This window comes from Chelonoidis abingdonii, chromosome 9 (assembly GCF_003597395.2).
Source record: "Chelonoidis abingdonii isolate Lonesome George chromosome 9, CheloAbing_2.0, whole genome shotgun sequence".
In the NCBI taxonomy this organism is placed as follows: domain Eukaryota; kingdom Metazoa; phylum Chordata; order Testudines; family Testudinidae; genus Chelonoidis; species Chelonoidis abingdonii.
Genome location: NC_133777.1, coordinates 11,433,393 through 11,457,091, shown reverse-complemented (window position 1 = coordinate 11,457,091; position 23,699 = coordinate 11,433,393). Strand labels below are relative to the sequence as shown.

Below are 23,699 nucleotides of genomic sequence, written 5' to 3'. Positions count from 1 at the left end.
CGAGTTATCACTATCGATTTTAGCGCTACTCCTCTCGTTTGGGAGGAGTTCCGAAATCGATTTAAGGAGGCGGTAAAATCGATATTAATGACGACGTCATGTGAACGGATACAGCGTTAAATCGGTATATCGGCCATTAAACCGATTTAAAGTCGCAGTGTAGACCTGGCCTAAGTCTCACCCTGTGATTCAATTGATGGCATTCTGATTCCGAATCAGCACTGAACCAACAGGTCCCAGTGTGGTGTTAGGTTCAGAGATGTATAATGTGGATCTGGATCATTAGAGTCCATGGCATTTTTTGTTAAGAGATGGGATGTTAACTACAACATCCTAAACAAATTCCAACTAAGGTAATAATATTCTGGCTACTTCAGTTCCCACTGAGGTTTCAACTTGACAAAGGCATGCCTCAATTCCTGCCCTCACTACCATGTAGTGTTGCTCTGTGGTATTAAATTTCACTCCAGGAGTGAATGTATTTCAGTGATGGATGAAGTAATCCTGCATAGAGCTTGCAAAGTTTACAGAGCACTTTGGGAATCCCTTGAGAGTCTGACATGCTTATCACAGCGAGCTCTGCTAACAACAACTGTTGTAGAAGGCTCCAAGGATAGCCAACCTGGAATATTTTTGTTATCATTTTCCAGCTGAACTCACACTCCTCATATCCATCCTGCTGATTCCACCTTTCTTTCTCTCTTTTGTGCACATCTTTGGTTAGGATGATTTTCTGCTTGCCCCTTGTGTTGCTTCAGTCTCCTCCATCTCACTCTCCTCTACTCTAAATCAAAGGTGGGCACTTGGGAGGAGAGAGGGGGTGTGGTTATTCTTTACAATACTGTCAAAATGAGATCTTCCCAGACATGGAGTTCCATAATCCTGTGCTATTGTGGAATATAAAGGTATTTCTTTTCTAGTGCAGGAGAAGAGTTGTGTACTGTACATGAGCTTCGACTCTTTAGTTCTCAAGAATCATCACACTGACGGTGTGAATACACAATCACAAACACACACACACACAGGTCCTCTCTTCAGTATCCTGGATTTCCAAGAGCAAGAATCATTTAAACCAGGGATTATTTTTTTAAAAAGGGTTTTATTCTGCACTCCCATGAATTCTTCCAGATGGGGTCAATGAAATTGAGTATCATGGATAAAGTGCTGCTCACTGTTAATGGAACCAAATGCTGGAACAGATCGGCTGGGGTTTTAGATAAAATCATACTAGTGGAGTGAAGAAGAAGAGGGAGAATGACTGTGATGAGGCAGTTACCCCTCACTGGCTGGCAGAGGGTTAATAGCAGCCCTTGGAGCGGCTGCACGGAACCCAGCCAATCAGGGCCAGGCTGGGCCCTATAAGGAGGACTGCAGGGCAGAGAGGAGCTCAGTCTCTCCCTAGAGTTTGAGGGAGAAGGACTGGCTGCCTTAGAGAGAAGTACCTGGGACAGAGCAGTGCTGGGCAGGGTCAGGGGAGCAAGCGGAGCTCCAGCTTGGCTGGCTCCCAGACTGTGGCCTTGATACAGGGGCTGAGTAGGTGCTGGGGCTATGGGGAAGTGGCCCAGAGAAAGCAGGTATCGACAGAAGGGAAGGAGAGGCAGTGAGCAGCTGCCAGCTATAGGGTCTCTGCGTCAGGGCCCAGAGGAGTGGGTGGGCCCGTCCCCCCTTTGCCCCACCGGCCGCCAAAGGAAGTGGCCAGCCAAAGGACTGCAGTTTGCCCCTGAGTGAGGGGCTGGACATGGGGCTGCAGTTCACCACTGCGGCAAAAGGCTGGGTGAAGGAGTGCCGGTTCCCCCGGAAGGAGGGAGACAACGGAGTTGGGGCACAGCCGGAAGGCTGTGCCCTGAAGAGGAGACCACAGCCCGGGAGTGACATGAGTCCTCACAGATAGTGGAGAAGCAGTGATGGAGAGTGGCCCTGCTGATGGACAGAGCTAATTCCTGGAGCAACCAGCATGCGGTGCCACAGTGGTGAGCACAATCTGTTACAATGATACGCACAGAAGTTCTCTGTACACAAGATCTGTAAATAACTGCCAGTAGACTTGCTCAGCTAAGTTTATGCAATGATGTAGCATAGTAAATTTGTACATAAAGAAAAATTATCACTAAAGGCCATACTATATGCTCGCCTGCTCATACACATGCGTAATCTCTGCAAAAATCCTGTAACTCTAATCCACAGCCCTGCACATTTGTCCTCTTCCTCTGAAGCACGGAGTGGGAATCACCCACTAAGTAGGAAAGGGCAGTCCCATATAATCAATTTCCTGTGATAAGCGGGGCAAGCCTCAGAACCCCTTTGCCTTTTCCATCTTCTTCTATCCTATTCCCTTTCCATGGTACATTCAAAGCACTCATTTTAATATTCCATAATTGCATACGTTCTGAGGTACCTAGAGAAAACAATATCTATATAATAATATTGAGTTGTCTGTTTCTATGGGCAGTAAGCTACTTTGACAGCTCTACTCAGATTTGGATGAGTGAGATGTGATTCTAATGTTAATAAAATAATAATTAATAATACCCAGTCTTTATTTAATAGTTTCCGTCTGTAGAGGTCAAAGGGCTTTGCATACATTCGTATCCCAATTTTATGAATGGGTAAACTGAAATATATGGAGAGTCAAAGGGATGGGGGAGCCATTGCAGACCTAAGTACAGACCTTGTGTATCTAGATTCCATGTCTAGTGCCCTTTTCTCTGGAACCATGCTGCCACCATCACCAGGAAAACTAGACTGTTAAAAAATAGAACTAAGATGAGTTTTTAATGAAAAATAAAATTAAAGGAATACTATCTGGTAGATTAGGACCAAGACTACTAAAAGCTTTTACCATATCTAGTATTTACAGAAACCTTTTCATTCTTGTTAGCTTTTTTAGAGAAACCTAGATAGTTAGAGATGGAAAACATCTGCTACTTCATCCCTTCCCAAAATGTTTTGATTTAGATATTTTCCTGTAGAGTTTGCAACGCAAACATTGCACTATTGTATCAGTGCCTTTGAAATAGCAAGGAAAAGGGATTTGAAATAGTAAAAAAACTAAAGTTAACAGACTAAGTCACTGAACAAAATAATGTGTGCAGACTTGAACATTACACATGAAAGTTCTAAACCAAAGTAGTTGGAAATAATATAATCTATATATTTTCTTCCAGTGCAACAGGACAGGATGGTGAGGTGAGGACCTCACCATCATCTGAAGAACTCTTAATGCATTTTCATCTTCTGGGTATTCTGATCTTTTCTCTGGCTATGCATGTGTCAGTAAATATTGACTAAATAGTCCAAGTATTTTGGCTGCTGTACATTATCAACAATTACGTTCAAAAGTGTACCGTGGGCTGAAAACAAGGGACATCTGCTGGACTTTGTTAGTGCTTTTTGTCATGCTGCTCTCTCCATTTTATTTATTTGTACTAAGGTTCTGAAACCAAAAGTCAAACAATGGCTTAATAGAAATTGTAAAGAAATCATGTAATCGGATGCATATTTTAATTAGCCATAAAAATTTACAAACATGCCATACTGAGAAGTAATAGATAAGGAAAAGGAGAATTATGGTTTGTATTGTTTGCAGCTGTTTAATAAGAAAGATTTATTAAAAGAAAACCACATGTAATAATACCTTAGATGACTTCAGAAAATTTCACTTAATCGTATAGTGTAAATAAGGAAGTTATACAGCAGTATTTAAAAATATCTGAAAATGTTTCAGGAGCCCCAGTGATCTGAATTAGGCAGCTGTGTAATCACTGGGGCTGCAATTTTAATGAAAATTCCAACAGGAAATGTAGACTTGATTATATGAATTAAAACAGGAAAGATCAGAAAGCTGCAGCCACACAGGAGAGGGTTTTTTGTTTTACTTATTATTTTAGTAATATACATCCAAAATAACCTTAGTAATAATACAGAACTTACATCTGTCTGTCTGCAGCTTCCAGGGCTTCTGGTTGCTGTGTCCTGATCTTCCTGTCTTGATGCATGTAATTAGGCACACCATTTTCAAGAAATAATTAGTGATTCAATCAGGTTTTACATTGCATCAAGTGACTGCAAACTCTTTTATATTCCACTGCAGTTTTCCTTTACCATATTTTAGGGCATGATATACATATACTTGATTAGCTAATGTTTATACAGTGCTTTGAAGAAGTCAAGTACTACATAAGGGATAAGTATTACTATCAGAGAGGACAAAGACAACATGGGCATGAAGAAAGAACTAAGCCCTGAGCTCAGAAGCAGAAAAAGATCTTGTTTTCAGAAAGGTATTGGAATATCTGAGAAAAATGTGTCAACAACTTCAAGCACCTAGACATGAAGAAAGCAGGAGGTGTAAAACATGGGAAACTGCAAATGCACTTAAGTGACATAACGTTGCTGATACCAGTGTGAGAACAGTGATAAGAAGTGAGGGTCAAGAAAAAAGTTTTGCCCGTGAAGAAAACAACCCCACACCAGACACAGAAGCATAGGGCACTGTGACTAGTATTTGGTTAAGGCACCTTGAAAGAAAATGAAAAGTTTGAGAACAACATTTTAAGATGTGATTAAACAGAAATGAACACGTTTGAATAAATCTTTATATACAGAAGAAGGGAGACAAGCTCTGAAGGGCTAAAGAAAGACCATTTCCTACTGTTAATCAGTAGTGAAGGGAGCAGGTCCCTCTCCACAAAATTTCTTGGTAAGGTGTGTTTTACTGGTTATCATCATTTATTATTTATATCACTATAGCAATGTACTATCAGATTTGATGATGAAAATTATCCAACTGGAGAGGAAAGCTTGGGAAGGTATTTTGTTGTCAAGGGAATAAACATCCACAGCATGCATCAAAAGGTGTGAGGACTGGGAAGAGAGAGAGAGAGTAAGAGCTGGATTCTGCCCATAGTCCCAGTCAGGCAGTACCCAAATCCTGGCACCGTGACCAACACAGGCATCTCAGCCAAACTCAATTAAAGGAATTTAGAGGGAAACAAAGAAAGCAGTAGCTAAATCAACCAAAAATAAAGAGCAACAGAAGCAGCATGTAATGGGAAGCGAGAAAGAGAATTCCTTCATTTGAGAGAAATACGGCATATAGCCATTTGTCCAGAGAGACACTAGCGTATAATAAAAGCAAATAATGGACAAAGAGTATTGAACAGAATGACTGAAAAGAAAGGCCAAGGTTTTTTCCCTTCTTTTAAGTGCGTATCTGTAACTGGGTAACTAAATTACATGATTTCTTTACAAATTCAATTAAACAGTTAATTGACGCTGATGCCCTTTAGTACCTGGCATTTAAAATTAAGTAAATAACAGACAGATGTACACGCAATACCCAGCAGTAGGTTATGGAATCTCTGCCATTGGAAGTTTTTGAGAGCAGGTTAGAAAAACACTTGTCAGGGACGGGTCTAGATAATACTTAGTCCTGCCTTGAGTGCAGGGGCCTGGACTAGAAGACCTCTCAGGGTCCCTTTCAGTTCTGTGATTCTATGAATAATTTAGCACAACGTGGGCTCCCCCCATTTCAGCCTATCTACAAACTTTTGAGGATAACTGCGTTTCACCTTCCTTCCTGCCCAACATGCCCACCATCACATAATGTTATTTGATAACTCTGCATTTCCTCTTGGAGATGCTGAAGAGAATGTACTTCTTTAATATCTTTTGAATATATCTATATACTTTGAATTCTCAACTGGAAAGAGTAGCCCTGCCAAGTCCAACCAAGTGCAAAAGGGATATTCAGTTCCCCAGAAACTGGCTCAGATAGGTAGGCTGGCTCAGGTTGGACTGTGTTATTCCCCCCTAACTACTCTATTGCCCTGCATTATTGGAAAAGGAAACTCTCTCCTCAGAGGCAGTAACAACCACGCAAAACAAACTGCCACTGGTGTGGGACAATGAGGTACAAAGTTCTCTCTGCTCACCAGCATGGAGTACCATTTCCACAGTACTCTCCAGGAGGCAGAGGTCAGGAGTAAGAGTCCCTTCCAAAGTCAGACCTGAACCTATCTTTGGGTTCAGGGGTCAATGATGCTTCCAGTTTGAGCCAGCACAAATGGCAGGAATGTTAAGATCATTCCCAGAACCAGATTCCAACATGCGGTCAACCCCTATCAGGCTATTCTTCATAACTGAATCACTGACTTAAATTCACCTGCACTAACCCCAGTGTCCAAGGCTTTATTGTTCCCTGAGGAGCTGGGTAATGGAAGGCCAGAAGTACTTGTTTCCCAAACATTCGTGGCACGTTCTCTTCCACTCTGCAAGTAAGGAAAGGGTAGCGTGGAGAACCTTACCTGCCTCCCCAAGGATGCTGTGAAGCTTTAATTAACGTCTGGAAAGTACTTTGAGACCCTCAGAGGGTAGGTGCTACAGAAGCGCAAAATATCGTCGTCATTATGCTTGCTACTGACAATGCTGGCATTCAAGCCACAGCCTTCACAACAGATGGTGAAGTCGCTAGCACGGCTGGCTGCAGTTATAATTTCTCCCATCACAGACTCTCCTTGTTAGAGCAAATAGGCTGCACCTCTTGATTTCTGAAGGGCAAAACAGATTCTGAACTGACAGGACTCCGCTGTACTGGCCAGTGCTGCTGACACACACAAACCAGCCAGCACGCCAACCACCAGAAAGTAAGTCAGCCGAGGGACTCTTTAATTAGAAAAAGCCTCAACTTCACTACAATACTTCTCCAGCTTGTCACAGAAACCCTTCCCTTGCATTCTGAACATTAAAGGGAAACAACAAAGAATTACCCAGGTTCTGTTAAGTGTCAAACATTCCAATTTTAAACCATGCACACAGCAGAGGGAGAATTTTTATAAGCCTTCAGTGCAAGTGTATAGATTTCTAAACACTTTTCTCCTACTCTTTGCTAACTGTTCATTTGTCCTACCATTAACAAACACCTATGCTTACAATAATAAAGGGGGCAGATGCTGATACAGTTACAATACTGCAGGGCCTGGTACATGGATGGTTCTCAATTTTTAACCAATATGGAGTTAGAGCTGGGACCCATGGCCATCTGTCTAGCCAAAGTGTGGTCAAGATACTGTAGTTACCATTTTTAATTGATTTCCAGCTTCTGAGTAAGTTCTCTGCATTTAGCTGAGAATGTCACCAACTGGAACCAAACCTTGGGACCTGGCAAACTTTTGGTCTGACTGGAAACTCTAACGGGACTCATGGAAAGAGTTGGTGTTGTCAGTCCCAACTTAGCACTGCCCCAAATCCAATGATCTATTTTGGGGGTGTGGAAAGGGAAGGATCCTAAAGCAGAAAAGAGTGGCTTAGGATGAAGGTGTGGAAGAATTGCCAAACTAGGAGCACCACAGATACCCGAGCCCACGCTTTGGGGAGCTAACAAACCCCTGTGGCATATGCCCCATGTCTTGGGGAGGTGATAGAACTTGACTCATGTGTCAAGGGAAACAACCCCATCCACCACGGGTTTCTGGCTAAAATGGACTCCAAAGATGAAGCCACCTTAGCATACCCCTATTATGTGGGAGAAGACCTAGTGAACACTACTGCCGGTTTAAAATACACTTTCCAAACCCTGCTCTGCTAAAGTTTGCTCTTTTAAAAACATTTTTTCAAATTCTATCTCATTTCATTATAGTCAAAAATAACAATACAACAAAGTCTAATAAGGGAATTACACATCATCAACATTATCAACCTATTCAAAGTGCCTATGCTGATTCTTTTAGATCTGTCAGCTGCCTTTGATGCCACTAATCATGAAGTTTTGATGACACATCTGCAGTCTCTAGCAAGGATGGATGAAGTCGATTGAGTGCCTCTGATCCTTTCTTTATGGAGGTCTCTATTCTATATTATTTAAGTTTTTATACTGTGTACTCATCATGGTATTATCTGATCATCTAACAGGGTAATTTTGGGCAGTTACCCGGCCCAGGGAACCTGCTACACTTGGTACTGCATGGATGCAATTAGCCACTCCTTTTATTCAATATGTGTATGAGGCTATTAAGAGAATCAGTGAGGGGATATTCTGCAGTCAGCTGCTGTTATTCTGCAGGCTTATTTCATCCAGTTCTGTGCTTCCATTATGTCCGACCAGGCTCGTGCAGTGGAACGAATGACCAATTGCCTAGATGGGTCTGGGCGGGCTGAGGGTTAGCAAACTGAGGTTCAGTCCAGACAGCATTGAGACGATGTGGAGAAGCTGGGGGAAGCAGCTGGAGGAGTTGGTGAAGACTGTATTGGCATCTGCTGACTAAGGGAGTGCATGCATCATATCAGGAGGGTCTGATTTTGTCTTAAATATGCTGGGCAGCTTTTGGATGGTCAGATGGAAGCTGTAGTCAAGAGCCTTTTTTATCAATCAGACAGAGACGAGTGTGACTTTTGCTCTCTGAGCTGAACCTTGCCACAACAAACCATACCTTTGTCACCCTGGGGTTAGACTATTCACTGTAATACAAGATGAGACACATGGAAGCCAAAACTAGCGCAGAATCAGCCGCCCACTTATTAGATTGTTGCAGACAGAGAGCTCATAAGAGAAGTGCTCTAGGACTCTGCACTGGTTGCCAATACATTCCCAGGGGGAATTCATAGGGGTGCTGGGTTTCATTTAAAGGTGTTGAGATGGTTTTAAACCTCTGTCTCTGAGGGCCTGTCTACACTTACAGCTGTGCCGCTGTAGCGCTTAGCAAAGACACTACCTATGCTGGCAGGAGAGTTTCTCCTTTTGGTGTAGGTACCTCCCCTCCCAGAGAGGCAGCAACTGTGTCAACAGGAGAAGCTCTCCCATCAACACAGCGCTGCCTACACTGGGAGTTTGGCTGGCATAACTGCGTTGCTTAGGGGGGTGGATTTTCCGCAACCCCGAGCAGTGTAGCGATACTGCCGTAAGTGTGTAGTGCAGACCTGTGTAGAGATTGCCTTCTTCCCATATGAGGCTGCTAACAGCAGGGGCACTTGAGCTGGAGCACACCTTCAGTTTAAAAGAGACGGGGATGCTGTCTGGATGTTCTCCAGGAAGGGTCCATAACTTTGGAACTAACTTCCCCTCCCACTGCTTCTCTAGAGTCCTCATTTGTTAAACTTCTGGACCAGCTGCCAAGTCCATCTTGGCATTAGCAGTGGAGGGAGGGTAGATCTGAATACATTAAGTGAAGAATGTGGATTTTATCTCAGCACCAGATTCAAAAGGCTATGAATTTATACAGCATCATGGTACTGATGATAGCGTCATGGATAAGATGGCACAGTAATTATAATCTTCTATTTACATACACTGATTACTTTCCAAACAGATTTTCTTTTAAACTAAAATTCCACCTGTTTGTTCTCAGCCCAGAAGAGGTTTGATCTGGAAAGCCTTAACAAAACTTTGCTTGATCATTTTTCAGTGGTCTGAATTATTATTCATGGTTAGGAAGAAAAGTGTATCCATCAGTCAAACTTTTCAGACATATTCTTTCGTAATCTAATTCAAAGTTTAAAAAAGTCTTAAGACGTGTCACTTGAATAGTTTTCAGTGAGTATAGGGAACAAGCACGGATATATTGGCACACTAGCATGCAGAGATAATCATAGCTGTATACTGAGTGTTTACCTGAATACATGATCAGTGCTGCAACCAATATACACAGCAAGGATTGAATCCATAGATTGATGGATTTCTTAACGGTGCAAGTGTGTTTGTGTGACCTGGCAATTAAATAAAGTTTATTCCTTTAAAAAAAGGGAGGAAATTAAGGGCCTGATTCAAAGCCTATTGACATAAATGAGAGAAATTTCCATTGATTTCAGTGGGGTTTTGATCAGGCTCTGCCTGCCTGCTTAATGCAACATTAAGGGTGAGATTGTCTGTGTCTTGTTTACATTATTCTTTATTTTGATACAGAACTAGAAACTCTTTAGCTTGCCTCAAAGTCTCAGTCCGGTTTCAAAGTAAGGATATTCAAAGTTATATTTCCTATGACTGTAGTGTGACCAGATGTCCGGTTTTCAACAGGAACAGCTGGACAAAAAGGGAGCCTGGTGGCTCTGGTCAGCACTGCCGACTGGGTCATTAAAAAATCTGGTCGGTAGTGTTGTGGAGCTAAGGCAGGCTAGTTCCTACCTGTCCCAGATCTGTGTCGCGCCCCGAAACAGCCAACAGGTCTGGCTCCTAGGTGGGGGAGCCACGGAGCTCCACGGGCTGCCGCTGCCCTGAGCACTGGCTCTGCACTTCGATTGTCCGGAAACCGCAGCCAATGGGAACTGCAGAGTAGGTGCCTGTGGGCGAGAGCAGCGCGCAGAGCTGTCTGCCGTGCCTCCACCTAGGAGCTGGACATGCTGGCTGCTTCCAGGGTGCAGCGCAGACTCAGGACAGGCAGGAAGCCTACCTTAGCCCCCCCCTGCTGTGCTGCTGCCTGGGAGCCAACTGAGGTAAACCCACGCCCCAATCTCGAGCCCCTGCTGCCACCTCTTGCACCCCAAACTCCTCATCCCTGGCTCCATCCCATAACCTGCACCCCCTGATGGTGCCCTCAATCCCCTCCTTCACCCCAACCTTCTGCCCCTGCCCAGTAAGGATGGGGGAAAGCAAGCCACTGAGGGAGGGGGAATATAGTGAGCAGAGGGCAGGGCCTTGGGGAAGGGGTGGGGCTAGGAAGTTCGGTTTTGTGCAATTAGAAAGTTGGCAACCCTATATGATGGCTGTAGGTTGGCTGACATTGAATGTGTTTTAAGGCACATTAAGTTCAAAATAAATAAAGTAATTGAAAATGCTACATTTGCATATGAGGGATAACCTAATTGCTCTGGGAATCATAGCTTTGAATCTCCTGACTTTTGTGTGATTAAAATATGAATTTAAGTGTTGAATTTATGGTGTTTCTTTCATTTAATATGGAAATCAGTCTCTAGTACCTCATAGCTCAAAGAATGTCTTACTCGGTTTACTTGATTAAGCTGGGAATTGTTGGTCCTGCTGTCACCATATTTACACTTTAGTGACAAATTTGCACATCACATTCACCTAATGCAGTGTCATCAATTTACTTGTCAAAAATAAACTTCTTCTATACAGCCGCTCCTCTGGAATACTGAGCCCAGCTATATTTCACTTCATGTGCAGCCCCTGAAGCATTGGAGCAAGAATTTTAAAATGTTGGGCGTACAAATGAAAACTATCATTCCCAGGGGAAATGGCTTCACAGCCAAGCAGGCACAGCAAACCCAGCAGACAGGGAGCCCATATGGCTTGTTTTCCTTTGGGTTATGCAGTTTATTTGACCCTCAATCCCCTTTACGATTTCGGAGCAAGAAGAGCTGCTCTATTTTTTCATCTCCACTCATCTGGAATTACAGGCCTGTGGATTTCCTCTATTCGTGAATGTAGCCAGATCTTGGCTCCCAGACAAGAGTGCTGACCTGGAAATTGAAATTCAGGATTCTGGAGATAAAAAGTGAATTGAGCAAGTTTTTCTCCTATGCAGAAGCACCATCATCTTGGATTTAGTTAAGCCGGAAACTTTTTCTATCAATTCAATAAACCAAGTATTTTCCCTTTCCTATCTGTCTTCCCTCACTCACTCTAATAAATTCTGAATAACCCCAGCCCTAGAAACCATCACCTCATTGACAGTATGAGTCTCAGTGCATTTTTCCTGTAACTTTGACACCCACAGCAAACTCTCTCTAATAGATTTCTACCTCTCTGGGCTGTTCACAAGCTTTGATTTCGAAGAGAAACAATACAATGACAATGCGCAGAGCAAAGATCAAAGACTCTCCCCTGCTGGAGCATTCTGCCACATTGGCAGGCTGGTTTTTCTAATGTCAGTGAATTTGTGTAGGCCCAAATCTGAGACATCAGCACAAGCCTTTCTTCTCATTCCTGCTGATGAATGAAAGAGCATTTTCAATTGTGTACAACCAGAGGCCTTATGGCACATCATTCCTAATCAAAGGCTGCTCTGTGATGTAAACTGCTTTAACAGGCAGCTTATATTACAATCCCACAGGATCCAAAGGGCAGTTTGAGATCACAATGAATTTCTGTTTCTTAAGGGGATCTGCAGGGCTGCAGAGAAGAATCCAGCAGAAGCATCCAGCCATTTAACAATGACACCAACACGGGAGCTGTACAATCAGCATATTTGGATCTGGTTTCAAACACACACAAAGCAAAGCTCTTAAGCAAATAGAACTGCCAAATTACTGAAGCCTGCAGGCTAAACATATTGACACCTGACATCTTGTATGTGGATTATAAAGAAACCATCACCAGAGAACCATGCACATCCTGGGTCCTGTCCACAATACTGCAGATTGCATCTGATGCCAGATATGGAGGGTACAGCAGATTGCTTCTGATGCCAGATATGGAGGGGAGGGGGGAATTTGAACAGGACGAAAGAGACCACTTGATCCCTTCCTTGCTCAATGATTTCTCTCCCTGTCCCTTTGGCATTACTTCCTCCAGTGACAGAGAGACTAATGAGGATACTCCTGGAGCCTGAAAGGATACTTTTGACAGCAAGGAATGGGGCTTACTTGTTCCCCCTACTGCTGGTCTGGGAGGAAGGAATCACAATCAGTCCTGGCTTGAGAGCCTCCACAGAGATGTAAAAATGGAGAGTTTTTATCATTGTGTCTTTTCTACATCAACACATATAGCAAGGTGTAAGTCAGCTATCCCAGTGTATGCTTCTCCAGCAATATCCATCCACTGTCCTTTGACTTACATGCTCCCACAAGTCAGAATGGTTCCTTCTACCCTTGCCCCCTACCCAAGGCAAACATGAAACCTTCCCTTTCAGAGACAAAAACAAGGCTATGTCATGTAAGTCTACTGTGATTAAAATGGTATCTACATAGAGAATGAGTGACTATTTCACCTCCATAGTACATTCCTGAAAGACTGAAGGATGTTTGCTAAGATCCTCATTCTGGGGTTTCATCTAGATCAACAGCAAGGAATTCTGGATTCAGGGTCCTGTCTACGGAACTCCTTCCCTGCCCACAGTCCCTTTGTAAATGGCTCCAAGGTCTTTTTATTGGGTCGCTTTATCTGCGCCTATTTTATATTTCCTTTTTGGGCTACTTTGCTTCCTTTTTTTCTGGCAAAGTGGCTGCTTTTCTCCGGCCCAACAGCTCCACTTTTATTTTAATAATTGTTTTTAACTTTTATACAATGTCCAGAGAGATGGTGACAAGAGCTTTTAAAACATATTAAGTACATAAAATAGAAACACTCTGTATATCGGGGGAGGGATCTCTAGAGCTCTATAAACACAGCACAGCATGTCCCCTCCCCCACACATATGAGCAAAAAGACTGCTAGCTTTTTAAAAGTCCACACATGAATCCTACTGAAGAGGAGGGGAAGGAAGAAAACTTGCAGCTCCTTTGCTCACCATGGAAGGATAAGTGCATTCCATGGGGCAACCTTTGATTGATGCCAAGTATTACAGATTCAGTGGATACAAAAGGAGTAAGTTGCAGGATTTATTACAAACCTGTGACTCTCCAGACAGCTGTTGGATTTTTAAAGTCCCTTCAGTGTCTTACTAGAGCCTCATATCATTCATATAGTTCCAACAACTTGAAAGACTGAGGCATCCCCTGAGATTTATTCAGTCTGTGGCTACCATTAGATTGCCTAGGTTCTAAGTTCTTCAATGCACATAGACTAAGTAAGGCTCTGGATCCCATTTCTTTCATTCTCCATTGACCTGTGGCGTGATGCCATAGAATGGGTGTATTGTTCCCACTGAAGAGGTAGATGTATTTCAGTGGTGCTTGACTTCATCCCTGTGGTGTCTATAAAGAGCTTTAGCATCCATCTGGAGGAGCGGAGTTATATACCGTAAAGGTAATGTAGTCTTTATCTTGCAAGGCTCCCATACGTATGCCTGGCTTTTACCCCTGTCTGAGTAGCAGGCTTCCATGCACATCTGGGGATATGGCTCTTATAAGCACATGCAGTAATTTCAGTGTCCCAGCAATAGAAGAGCAAAGCATGTGCAGTTAAAAGGACATAGAACGCACAAGGCACTCAAAAAGTTGAGGTTTCATTGTGTAAGATGTTTTCCCTATTTCTGGGCTGTCCAAGTTCATTCTAATACAGGGGTTCTCAAACCTCACTGAAGTGCGTCCCCTTCTGACAATAAAAACTACTACATGACCCCAAGAGTGGGGACCGAAGCTGAGTCCCACTGATCCAGGGGCGGGAGGGGGACGGGAGAAGAAGCTGAAGCCCAAGAGTTTCAGCCTCAGGCAGGGGGCCCGTAACCTGAGTCCCAACATGCAGGGCTGAAATCCTCAAGCTTCAGCCTCAGGGGATGGGACTCAGGATTCGGCCCTGCGCCCCAGCAAGTCCAAGTCAGCCCTGGCAACCCCATTAAAATGGAGTCCTGACCCACAGTTTGAGAACCGCTGTTATAACATATTATCACTCAGTATAATGTGAAGAGCATTTACAGGCAATGTATAGATACCAACTATAACCTAGTCAATACTGAAATGCAGGAACCACGTAGGACAAATGAAGGTAAACACAGCAACACCAACTAGCCATATATAGCCCTGGGTTGGAAAGATGGGACAGGGTTATGATAGGGAGGGAAATCAGGATGATTTTTCTCTCATGAACAGTCCATTATCGACTCATTCACAGCCCTAAGGTATCATTCAGACCAACATGGGAGCTATGAAGCTTGAAATGGAGAAATTAACACCACAAGTAGTAATATAATTATAACATTTAGCTCTGGTACAGCACGTTTCATCTGTAGATCTCAAAGCACTATACAGAGGACAACAGCATCATTGCCCCCATTTTACAGATGGGGAGACTCAGGCACAGAGAGGCGATGTGATTTGTCCAAGGTCATCCAGCAGGCAAGTAGCACAACCAGGTCTCCTGAGTCCCAGTCCAGTACTCTATCCATTAGGCAACACTGCCTCCCAGTAGTCTGCCTTTTTATAGAATCTTTCATCTGGGGTTCTCCAAATGCTTTGGACATGTCTGTGAGGCAGATGAGGGCTCAGGATCATTTTCCCCAACACTGAAACGCAGCCACCTCTGCAGTGGAAGAAAGCAGCAGATTATCAGCGTACAGCAGCACTACAAACAGCTTAAGATAGAAAGTGACAAAATGCTTTCTATAAACTGCAGGGGGATTTAGGGCAAGCAGAATTTGGCTGGAATTTGGTCAGGACACCAAGGTTAACAACCTACTCTTGCAAAAAGTGACACGACACCTTAAGTGACAGCAAGTGGCCTGGACTTTGATGTTAGGATGGGGGGCCAGGGATAGCTCAGTGGTTTGAGCATTGCCCTGCTAAACCCAGGGTAGTAAGTTCAATCCTTGAGGGGTCCATTTAAGAATTTGGGGATTGGTGCTGCTTTGAGCAGGGGGTTGGACTAGATGATCTCCTGAGGTCCCTTCCAACCCTAATAATCTATTCTATTCTATGATTCATTAGAAAGAAGGCACCTGCAACAGTACCACACTCTCTATCATCAGAATGAGGAATTGGCTGGTTACTGACTCAGAGGGAAGAATGCCACCTACTAAGGCACCAACATCACTTCCTGAAGCACTCACCTGGCCCAACCTTACTTAGCTAGCAAGATTTGAGGACAAAACAGCACAGCATGATATGGATGCAGGCAAAAGAAACTAAAGCACAGAAAAATCCACTAACTATTTGCTGTCAGACAGATTCTGTTTTTAATTTACAGGTGCAGGCCCTCTAATGTAAACAAGTAGCAGGAAACAAGGGGACCAACAGTGAGCAGACACTTTTAAATGCCACTCACTCCCTTTCTGGCCTCCTTTGCAGTCGGACACATTCATCACCAGTGCAGGAATGTTGGACAGTGATAAATTTTGCCATCTCTGGCTTGTCAATTCAACAAAATTAGATTATTTTAATATTAATTCATTACCCAATTTAATTCCAATTAATAATCTCCATTACAAGGCCCTGTCTTGGCAGTGATGATGGGGAAAGCCTCTGCTATGCAGCAGACACAGCACGGAACAGGAAAAGGAGTGGGAAGGAATTTAGGAAACAGAAAAGGGAAAAGGATTGGCGTTTACTCCAAGCCTGGGCACCGCTTCCCTTCTCTCACCTTCTCAAAGCTATTATCATTTACACTTCTGTTTTTGGAACAGCAAAATTAGAGCTCCCCAGATGGCAGCTTGACCTTGGTCCACTCCACTGTTAGACAATCCGGATCCAAGAAGGCACCAAAAGAGAAGCAAACCACCCATAGAGTTATAGCCCTTTCCAAAAATGGGGCTGGCTGCCCCAGGTCTGCCCCATTAATACTACATGGTCCTGTGTCCCATTTTTATACTGCAGGATAGAGGACAATAAGTGGATATAGCTCATACTGTCCAAAATTCTCCTTTGCAATAGCCATCTTATCCATTTTAATCGAGACTGTTACGGCATAAATGAGAGAAAAGGACCACTGAACTCCATGGCAAGTTGCCAACCTGTGCTGCAGCTTCCAGTGGCTATGCTCAAAGAGATTTAAAGTCCAATATAACCTTGATTTTTAATAGAGTCACATTTAATGAGCTTTAGCGTCCACCATAATAATTTCCTTATTACCTCGCCAGGAATTGGAACCGTGGTCAGAGAAAACGTTCTGCATTCCAGCCCAAAGAGGAAATTTAATAATAGCCAACACATTATCATCAAAATCATCAACATCATTGTCCTTAATGTCTTTTTTGGTTGCTGTAATTATAATCCTTCAAACCTTAAGCATAATTGCAGCTCAGACAAGCTTGCTGAATATAGCAAAGATGATTGGCTAAAGGCCACCCATATTTCTCATCTCTGACAGTGACCCATTCAGCGTATATGGGTACGGCTAAAGGACAAGGCTTAGCAGAATGTGACAATCAAAGTTTATATTTACCTACCTGCCAAGCACTAGAACGCAAAGTTATACGTGGCCCCTCACTGTCTTTTTGACCCTGACCTACACAGCTGGTCTTTTCCTGTAGGAGGAGAAATCAGTCTGAGGTTTTCCCCTATCCAACTCTACCAGTGCAGTTCAGCCCTAACCTGGAGAGTTTGCCCACCTCCAAAGTTTAGAGTGCTGAACCTGCCCATCTCCTTGCAAAGGTAGATACAACAACTGTTCCAAAAAGTGATGCAAATATTCAGTTCATGACATTTTGCATGGAAACATCAGATCCCTATGGCTTCAGTAAAAATCAGCCCCTTACTTTTCACCATAAGCTCCAGTAACACCAATGACAGTCAGTGTGAACAAAGAGAGTTTCCCCAGCAAGCCATTCTGTTGCATCTTGTATACAAGCTACACTGGAAGGCACATGGCAGGACTGCTCCACCACCATTTCCTGTAGGCGATGTTCTTATGATTTCATCCCCATGAAAAGAGAAAGAGGAGGATCTCTCATTCCCCACCTGGGGAAAACCTGGGCTTGATTTTTTTGGTGACATAGTCATCTATGTTTTCTAAGCATCCCTAGGACAATGAGGAACAGGTGTAACTAGCCCTTTCAGTGCTAAGTGATGTAACAGTATCACGCATGTCTTCGAATAGTGCTCCACCTGTCTAGCCCAATATACCTGGGCACATCCCAATATTGTCATTCTTTTCAATGGCAACAAGAATACGCCACTGAAAACAAGCATGGTTCTGCAGCAAAATAAAGGCGTTAAACTGATTCTTCCATTGTTGTCAGCAGTGTCTCTACATGAGAATGATTCACACATGGTCATGAAACATGAGGAAAGGGGGCTCTTCTTTTTCTCCTTTATGCAAACCAATAGCATGTCTGTTCCCTCTGATCACACAGTCCGTCCGGGGTCCCACTCGGTGCATTGCTCTTAGCTATTTTTTCTATTTTGTTTACATGAATACTTCCCTATGCACTGAGATGCACCTGGAGGCTGCAGGGGTCCCTCCTGTGACTGTGATAAACAATTACTAGAGACTGCAGCCAAAAGCATATCTGACCCCGGCTAGACACTGCAACTGACAGTCTCTCTTTCATACAAGTCAGCAAACAAAAGTCAGAATGACGCAGCAGAGGGCTCGGGAGAGAAGGGACACAAACGCACTAGGCATGACTAGCTGAAAATAAACTGAAACCCAGAGAGCTGTTTGTTTTACTATCAGAACCAAAGAAAGAATAGAAAACAACTTAAAAATGTATCCACCATGAGCTAGGGACAAACTTGGTAGCATTCTGGCACAGAGACGCCTGACGAACAGCTACAAGCAAACTGAGGGACAGGATGTGGAATAAAAATGAACAGCAAATCACAGGGGGCATATACGAGAAATATACCCCCCCCCCAGAGGAAATGGTCTAATTACTCTATATTGTACCTCAGAGATTCATTCAACAGTGGGAGAGCCAAACATATGACCTCACCTTGCATCCTCTCGCCACTGATGGTAACAATACCCTCTGGGTATTGGCAGTGACACCCACATATAGATCTGCAGCATTAGATGCACTAGACTATGCAGAAGCATAAAGGGAGACAGGCACTACACAGCCACGCTTACTGTAATTTAAACAGTAACATCCAGATTTGAATCGCAGTGCAAACACCATCCCTGAGAATTCCCTCTCTCTCTGGGATCCTTACACTGGAAACTCCTTGGAGTGGGAACAGTGCTCCTTAAACGTTCGGAAAGCACCTAGCACTTAGTGGGTGCTATCATGAATAGATAAACAACTGTGCGGATGGACTGAGTCTGCACCTGTAACCTTAGTGACCTCTTAACCCTCCCTCCCCACAGAGAAGCAGTTAATGCCACACCTTACTCAGACACCTAGATTTTCTGTGTAATTATTTGTACTTATTTAGTGCCATAATCCACCAAGATGTTGGGATAAACCCAGGAATGAAATATTATCATTTCAGCTAATGGAAAAACTAGCAGGCTACTTTCAGAGTACTTCAGTGCCATAACAATGAGAGTCACTTCCATCGGAGATTTCTTTAAACCAAGGCTGAGAAGGCTCACGGGTCACAAAATTTCCTACACACGCAGCCTTAGAGAAAAGCACCGTCTTCTGGGCCACATACCTTAAAGAGCATCATTCCCTGCAGGCACTAACCTTACATCCACTGCCAGCATCACAACACGTTAGCTCCCCACAGCCCTTCCTTCCATTGTGTAGATTGATTTATTTTTCTCTTCAGCTATAGCAAGGAAGTTTTGAGGGCAAGTACATGTGGGTCTGAGTTTCAATAGTTAGATCTCTTGGGTTCTGCAGTGTGAATCAACTCTGCCCAGTCACTTCTCAGGGCTTTAGGTGACAAGTCAGACTTTGCTAAATTTGTTACCTTGATTTACAGTTTTTGACTGTGTACGGGGGGGTGCTGAACCTCACAGCTACTGTATTATAAGGTCTCAGTCCTGTATTTGGACGGAAGAAAGATGCTGTACCTCAGCAGAGTCTGAGATTCTGTGAAGTGTAGATGTACTATTTTCACGAGTAGTGAATTTCGCTGTGATTAATGGGGCACGTATATACTGATAAACAATATTTGTTTGCTTTAAACCAGGTCAGAAAAGATTTCAGCCACTTATTTCTCCACAGCTGAATTATTTTGTGTTATCCAAGAGACCTCCAGCAATAAGTCCAGCCATGAAAGGAGGGAGATATTTCCTTTGTGCCCTCTATCACCACTGCCCAGCCAAGGTCACTTCATTTACTGTATATACATATATGAGATTGACAGACACACGGCTAGAGGCCAGCAAAGTACCTGCAACTTCTTGGGGTGACTGCAAACTTCCAACCATCTCCAGATTCCCAGGGATAGAGCCTCCTCCTTCCAGGACCCTGACAAGCTCTCTCAGCCTCTCACACTCCTCCTGGAGCTGGTGCTGCTCCTCCTTTCGCTGCTGCTTGGCCAGGCTTGCTGGATTCATGCTGAAGTGAAGCACTTTGGTTTTACTGCAGTCATAGTCACCCTGCAAAATCCAAAGATGGTATACAAACTGTGTAACTGGCCTGAGTCCCCACACACTGCACAAGGAGGCAAAACACAGTAGTGACACACATGAGACATTGTACATTTACAGAGCACTAATGTCACAATTCCAGCAATGAAAACCAATCAGAGAAGGGGCTGTTTTTCCTCAGTAAAAGCTTTTTAACTCAGGGGTTCTCGACCCCTCAGAGGGTCATGAGGTTATGGGGGGTGGGTTATGAGAGCTCAGCCGCCACTCCAACCCCTGATTCTCCTCCAGCAAGTATAACAGTGTTAGATATTTTTTTTTAAGTGTTTTAATTTATAAGGGGGGAGGTCAAACTCAGAGATGTGCTGTGTGAAAGGGGTCACCTGTACAAAAGTTTGAGAACCACTGTTTCGATTGAACAGAACTTGCTCCTGGATGACACCTTCCTTGTAAGGTTTAACTCCAGAAATGAAGTTTTATGGTTGCATTTGAAATCCCCTGATGGCAGGAGTTGATAATGAAGCCTTAAATTACAGCAGGGGACACAGTGCCAGCTTAATTTATTAGTACAAGTCTGATGTCCACAGGAGTCCAGTGCTGGAGTCCTTAGTGAGTTGTATCAGTCTGTCCCAAGCAAGCAGAGACATTTCATTTTACACTTTTCTTGAAGGTGAATTAGATTTATAGCAGCTTAACCAGCAAGCCAAATCCTAAAATAATGGATTAATAACCCTTCAAAGTGAGAGGGCAACACTGATATTATACTTGTGGTTTCAAAGACATGATCTTCACCTGGACTGCAACAAGCAGTGAGCAAAACCTCTGCTCACCCTGACTCTCACTGTGTCCTGCTTAGCTGAAGTCCAGAAATGTGGACTGCATAAAAAGGTGTTTAACATGATAATATTTTACATTTCCATGACATCTGAGTTTCAAAAGTGAATTCACAAACAATAATTAATCTCAACCCAAGCGTATGGTAAGTATTATCCCAACTTCATTTTTTATTTAGCACTAAAAATGCGCTAGATGTTTAAACAGTTTACAGACAGGCAAACTGAGGAACAGGGAGGCTAAAGGACTTGAGCACTATCACACAACAGCTCACTGGCTAAGCCAGGCAGAGAACCCAGGGGTCCTGACTCTCAGGAACTTTTTCTCTCCACTAGAAACATTCCCTACAGATACTGCAATGCTTGCTATAGAGTCTGGTCCAGATTTTGCTTGACACTGTTGTGTTGTAGGCTCGTCTGGTAAAACAATAGGAATTAAAGTGGCCAATGTCTGCATTTCTGAAAACTAAAAACTCTTCTTCTTTGGCCATGTTAACCAAAAAGGCTGTTCAACCTACTAATCTTGTTGACCATTCACCCTGACCTGATATTGGAGGGTTTGTAATTTTGGGTAAAATAATATGGAATTTATCAAAGCTGTAACAAACAAGTACATAAACCAGAATATATATATTAACAATAGGCTGGGCGATAGGTCTTAAGCATTAAATGTTGAGGGATTAGAGTGAGCCCTACTGAAGTTGGCAGTTGGTATAAGATAGCATGAGTATTATCAGCTTGACCAAAGGTTATGGAATTATATGTGCTTGACCTAAGTTTATAAAATCTTACACTGTGTCTCTTGTGATAGTTTAGTAATGCATTTGGTGATAAATAAGTAAAACACAAACAAAGAGGTAACATCTTAGAGGCTTTTTGTAGTAAGAGCTAACTGTATTGATGTACCTAAATTATTGCAAAAGGGACTGACGCAAATAGTTGGGTTAATTGTTGGAAATGTAATTATGGACAACCAGAACCCTAAAACTGGTCTCCTATAATACCAATATGAATAAAAGGATGATACTTGACTTGATTCAATATGGTCCTGGATGTATGTGAGTGAAATACGGAAAGGTGTATAAAAGGTTGTCAAACCCATCCTTAGGTGGGACACTGGGATGACACCATGGGATAATCATGTAGGAAGTCTGGCCCCACACTCCATCCTCTTGGGGGATCTCTACTTACTTTTTTCTTCCATTTTTGTTTCTGATGGTTTGCTATGCCCAGCGTAAGACTCTAAGTCTGAACAATGCAAGGAACCACTTTACTGTACTTATCTTATTCTCATGCTTATGTACATTGATTTTTCTATAAATTCAATTACATCGATCTGTATTAACTGAAGATCCTAAAGGTTGTGTGTGATATCCACCAATTTCATCTTATTAACTAACTCTACAACCTGTTGCCTGACATTTTCCTGACACTGCTTACCCGCTAGAATTCACACTACATGCTTGATCTCAGTCAGTCAGTAAGGGAAAAAAACAGCAAATAAAAGACAAATTTTCCCCTCTTTCTTTTTAGAGCAGAATGTCAGTGAGGGAAACAGAACTTTAAGGGTTAAATATCTTACAGTTGTTTTAGTGCCCTCTAGTGGCGCTTGCTGCTACTCGGCTTCCCTGTTTTACTAATATTCCCATGCAAAACACATTGGTGACAGGGACTCTGCAGACAAAGTAAAAGGGTATATAAGTGCCACGTTCTGAACATCCATCCCAGGCAGGCCTGGTGTCCTGGAGCTCTTGGCAGGTATGCGCCTCACTCTCTGAAGCTCCTTCCTCACAGGAAAAGGACAAGCAGCTCAAAGCACTTTACTCCCTGGCTCCGCTTTTCGTCTAGGAATTAGTTGCAACTTCCCTATTCAGGGTCAGCTCTAGGATTTTCGCCGCCTCAAGCAAAAAAATTTTGTCCGCCCCCCGCTTTTTCCATGCCCCCTTGCCACCGGCCCCACCCCAACTCCACCCCTTCCGAACATCTTCCCCAAATCCCTAGCCCCACCTCCTCCCCCGGGCATGCCACATTCCCCCCATCCATTGCTTCCTGGGGGCCCCCGTGACCTCTCGCCCTAGCTCACCTCTGCTCCACCTGCTCCCCTGTGGGCGCCGCCGCTCTGCTTCTCCCTCCTCCCTCTCAGGCGAGGGAGGAGAGAAAAGCGGAGCAGCGGCATGTTCAGGGGAGCAGGTGGAGCGGAGGTGAGCTAGGGTGGTGGGGCACAGGAAGTAACAGGGGATAGAGGAACCACTCCTTGCTCCAGCTCACCTCTGCTCCACCTGCTCCCCTGTGGGCGCCGCCGCTCTGCTTCTCCCTCCTCCCTCTCAGGCGAGGGAGGAGAGAAAAGCGGAGCAGCGGCATGTTCAGGGGAGCAGGTGGAGCGGAGGTGAGCTAGGGTGGTGGGGCACAGGAAGTAACAGGGGATAGAGGAACCACTCCTTGCTCCAGCTCACCTCTGCTCCACCTCCCCCGAGCACCCCGCCACTTGGCTTCTCCTCCCTCCCAGACTTGCTGCGCGAAACAGCTGTTTCATGTGCAGCAAGCCTGGAAGGGAGGGGAAGAAGTGGAGCAGTGGCGGCGCGCTCAGGGGAGCAGACGGAGGCGAGCTGGGGCACTTTTTCCCCATGCCCCAGAGTCAGCACCTATGATGGCCGGTGCCAGAATGCCGCCCCTAGAAATGTGCCGCCCCAAGCACCTGCTTGTTTTGCTGGTGCCTGGAGCTGGCCCTGTCCCTATTGAACATTGGCTGCTAGGTTTTGTCCTGGCAGGGAAGGAGTGGGAGAGTATCTGGGTAAGTGGGTATGTATGACAGCAGGGGTGTTTGTGAGGGAAGGCAAGCCTGCTTGGGATTGGGTGTGAGCGGTATGCATGTGTGTGGGTGTACTGGAATGCTGCTGTACTCT

At 44.0% G+C, this 23,699-nt stretch overlaps 1 protein-coding gene across 2 annotated transcripts in view; it reads right to left on the bottom strand.

The window, feature by feature from the left end:
- MAD1L1 (mitotic arrest deficient 1 like 1) overlaps window positions 1–23,699 on the bottom strand; it is a 581,856-nt gene that overhangs the window by 161,924 nt on the left and 396,233 nt on the right. The window contains exons 16-17 of one of the 2 annotated variants that reach the window (XM_032794091.2): window positions 19,768–19,975; window positions 13,709–15,067 (exon numbers count right to left, since the gene is read on the bottom strand). In XM_032794091.2, coding sequence (XP_032649982.1) covers window positions 15,036–15,067; window positions 19,768–19,975 — 240 coding nt within the window. In that variant the 3' untranslated portion in view covers window positions 13,709–15,035. Of the gene's footprint in view, window positions 1–13,708; window positions 15,068–19,767; window positions 19,976–23,699 lie in introns of those variants that run through there. The other variant, XM_032794089.2, reaches the window with a different exon arrangement.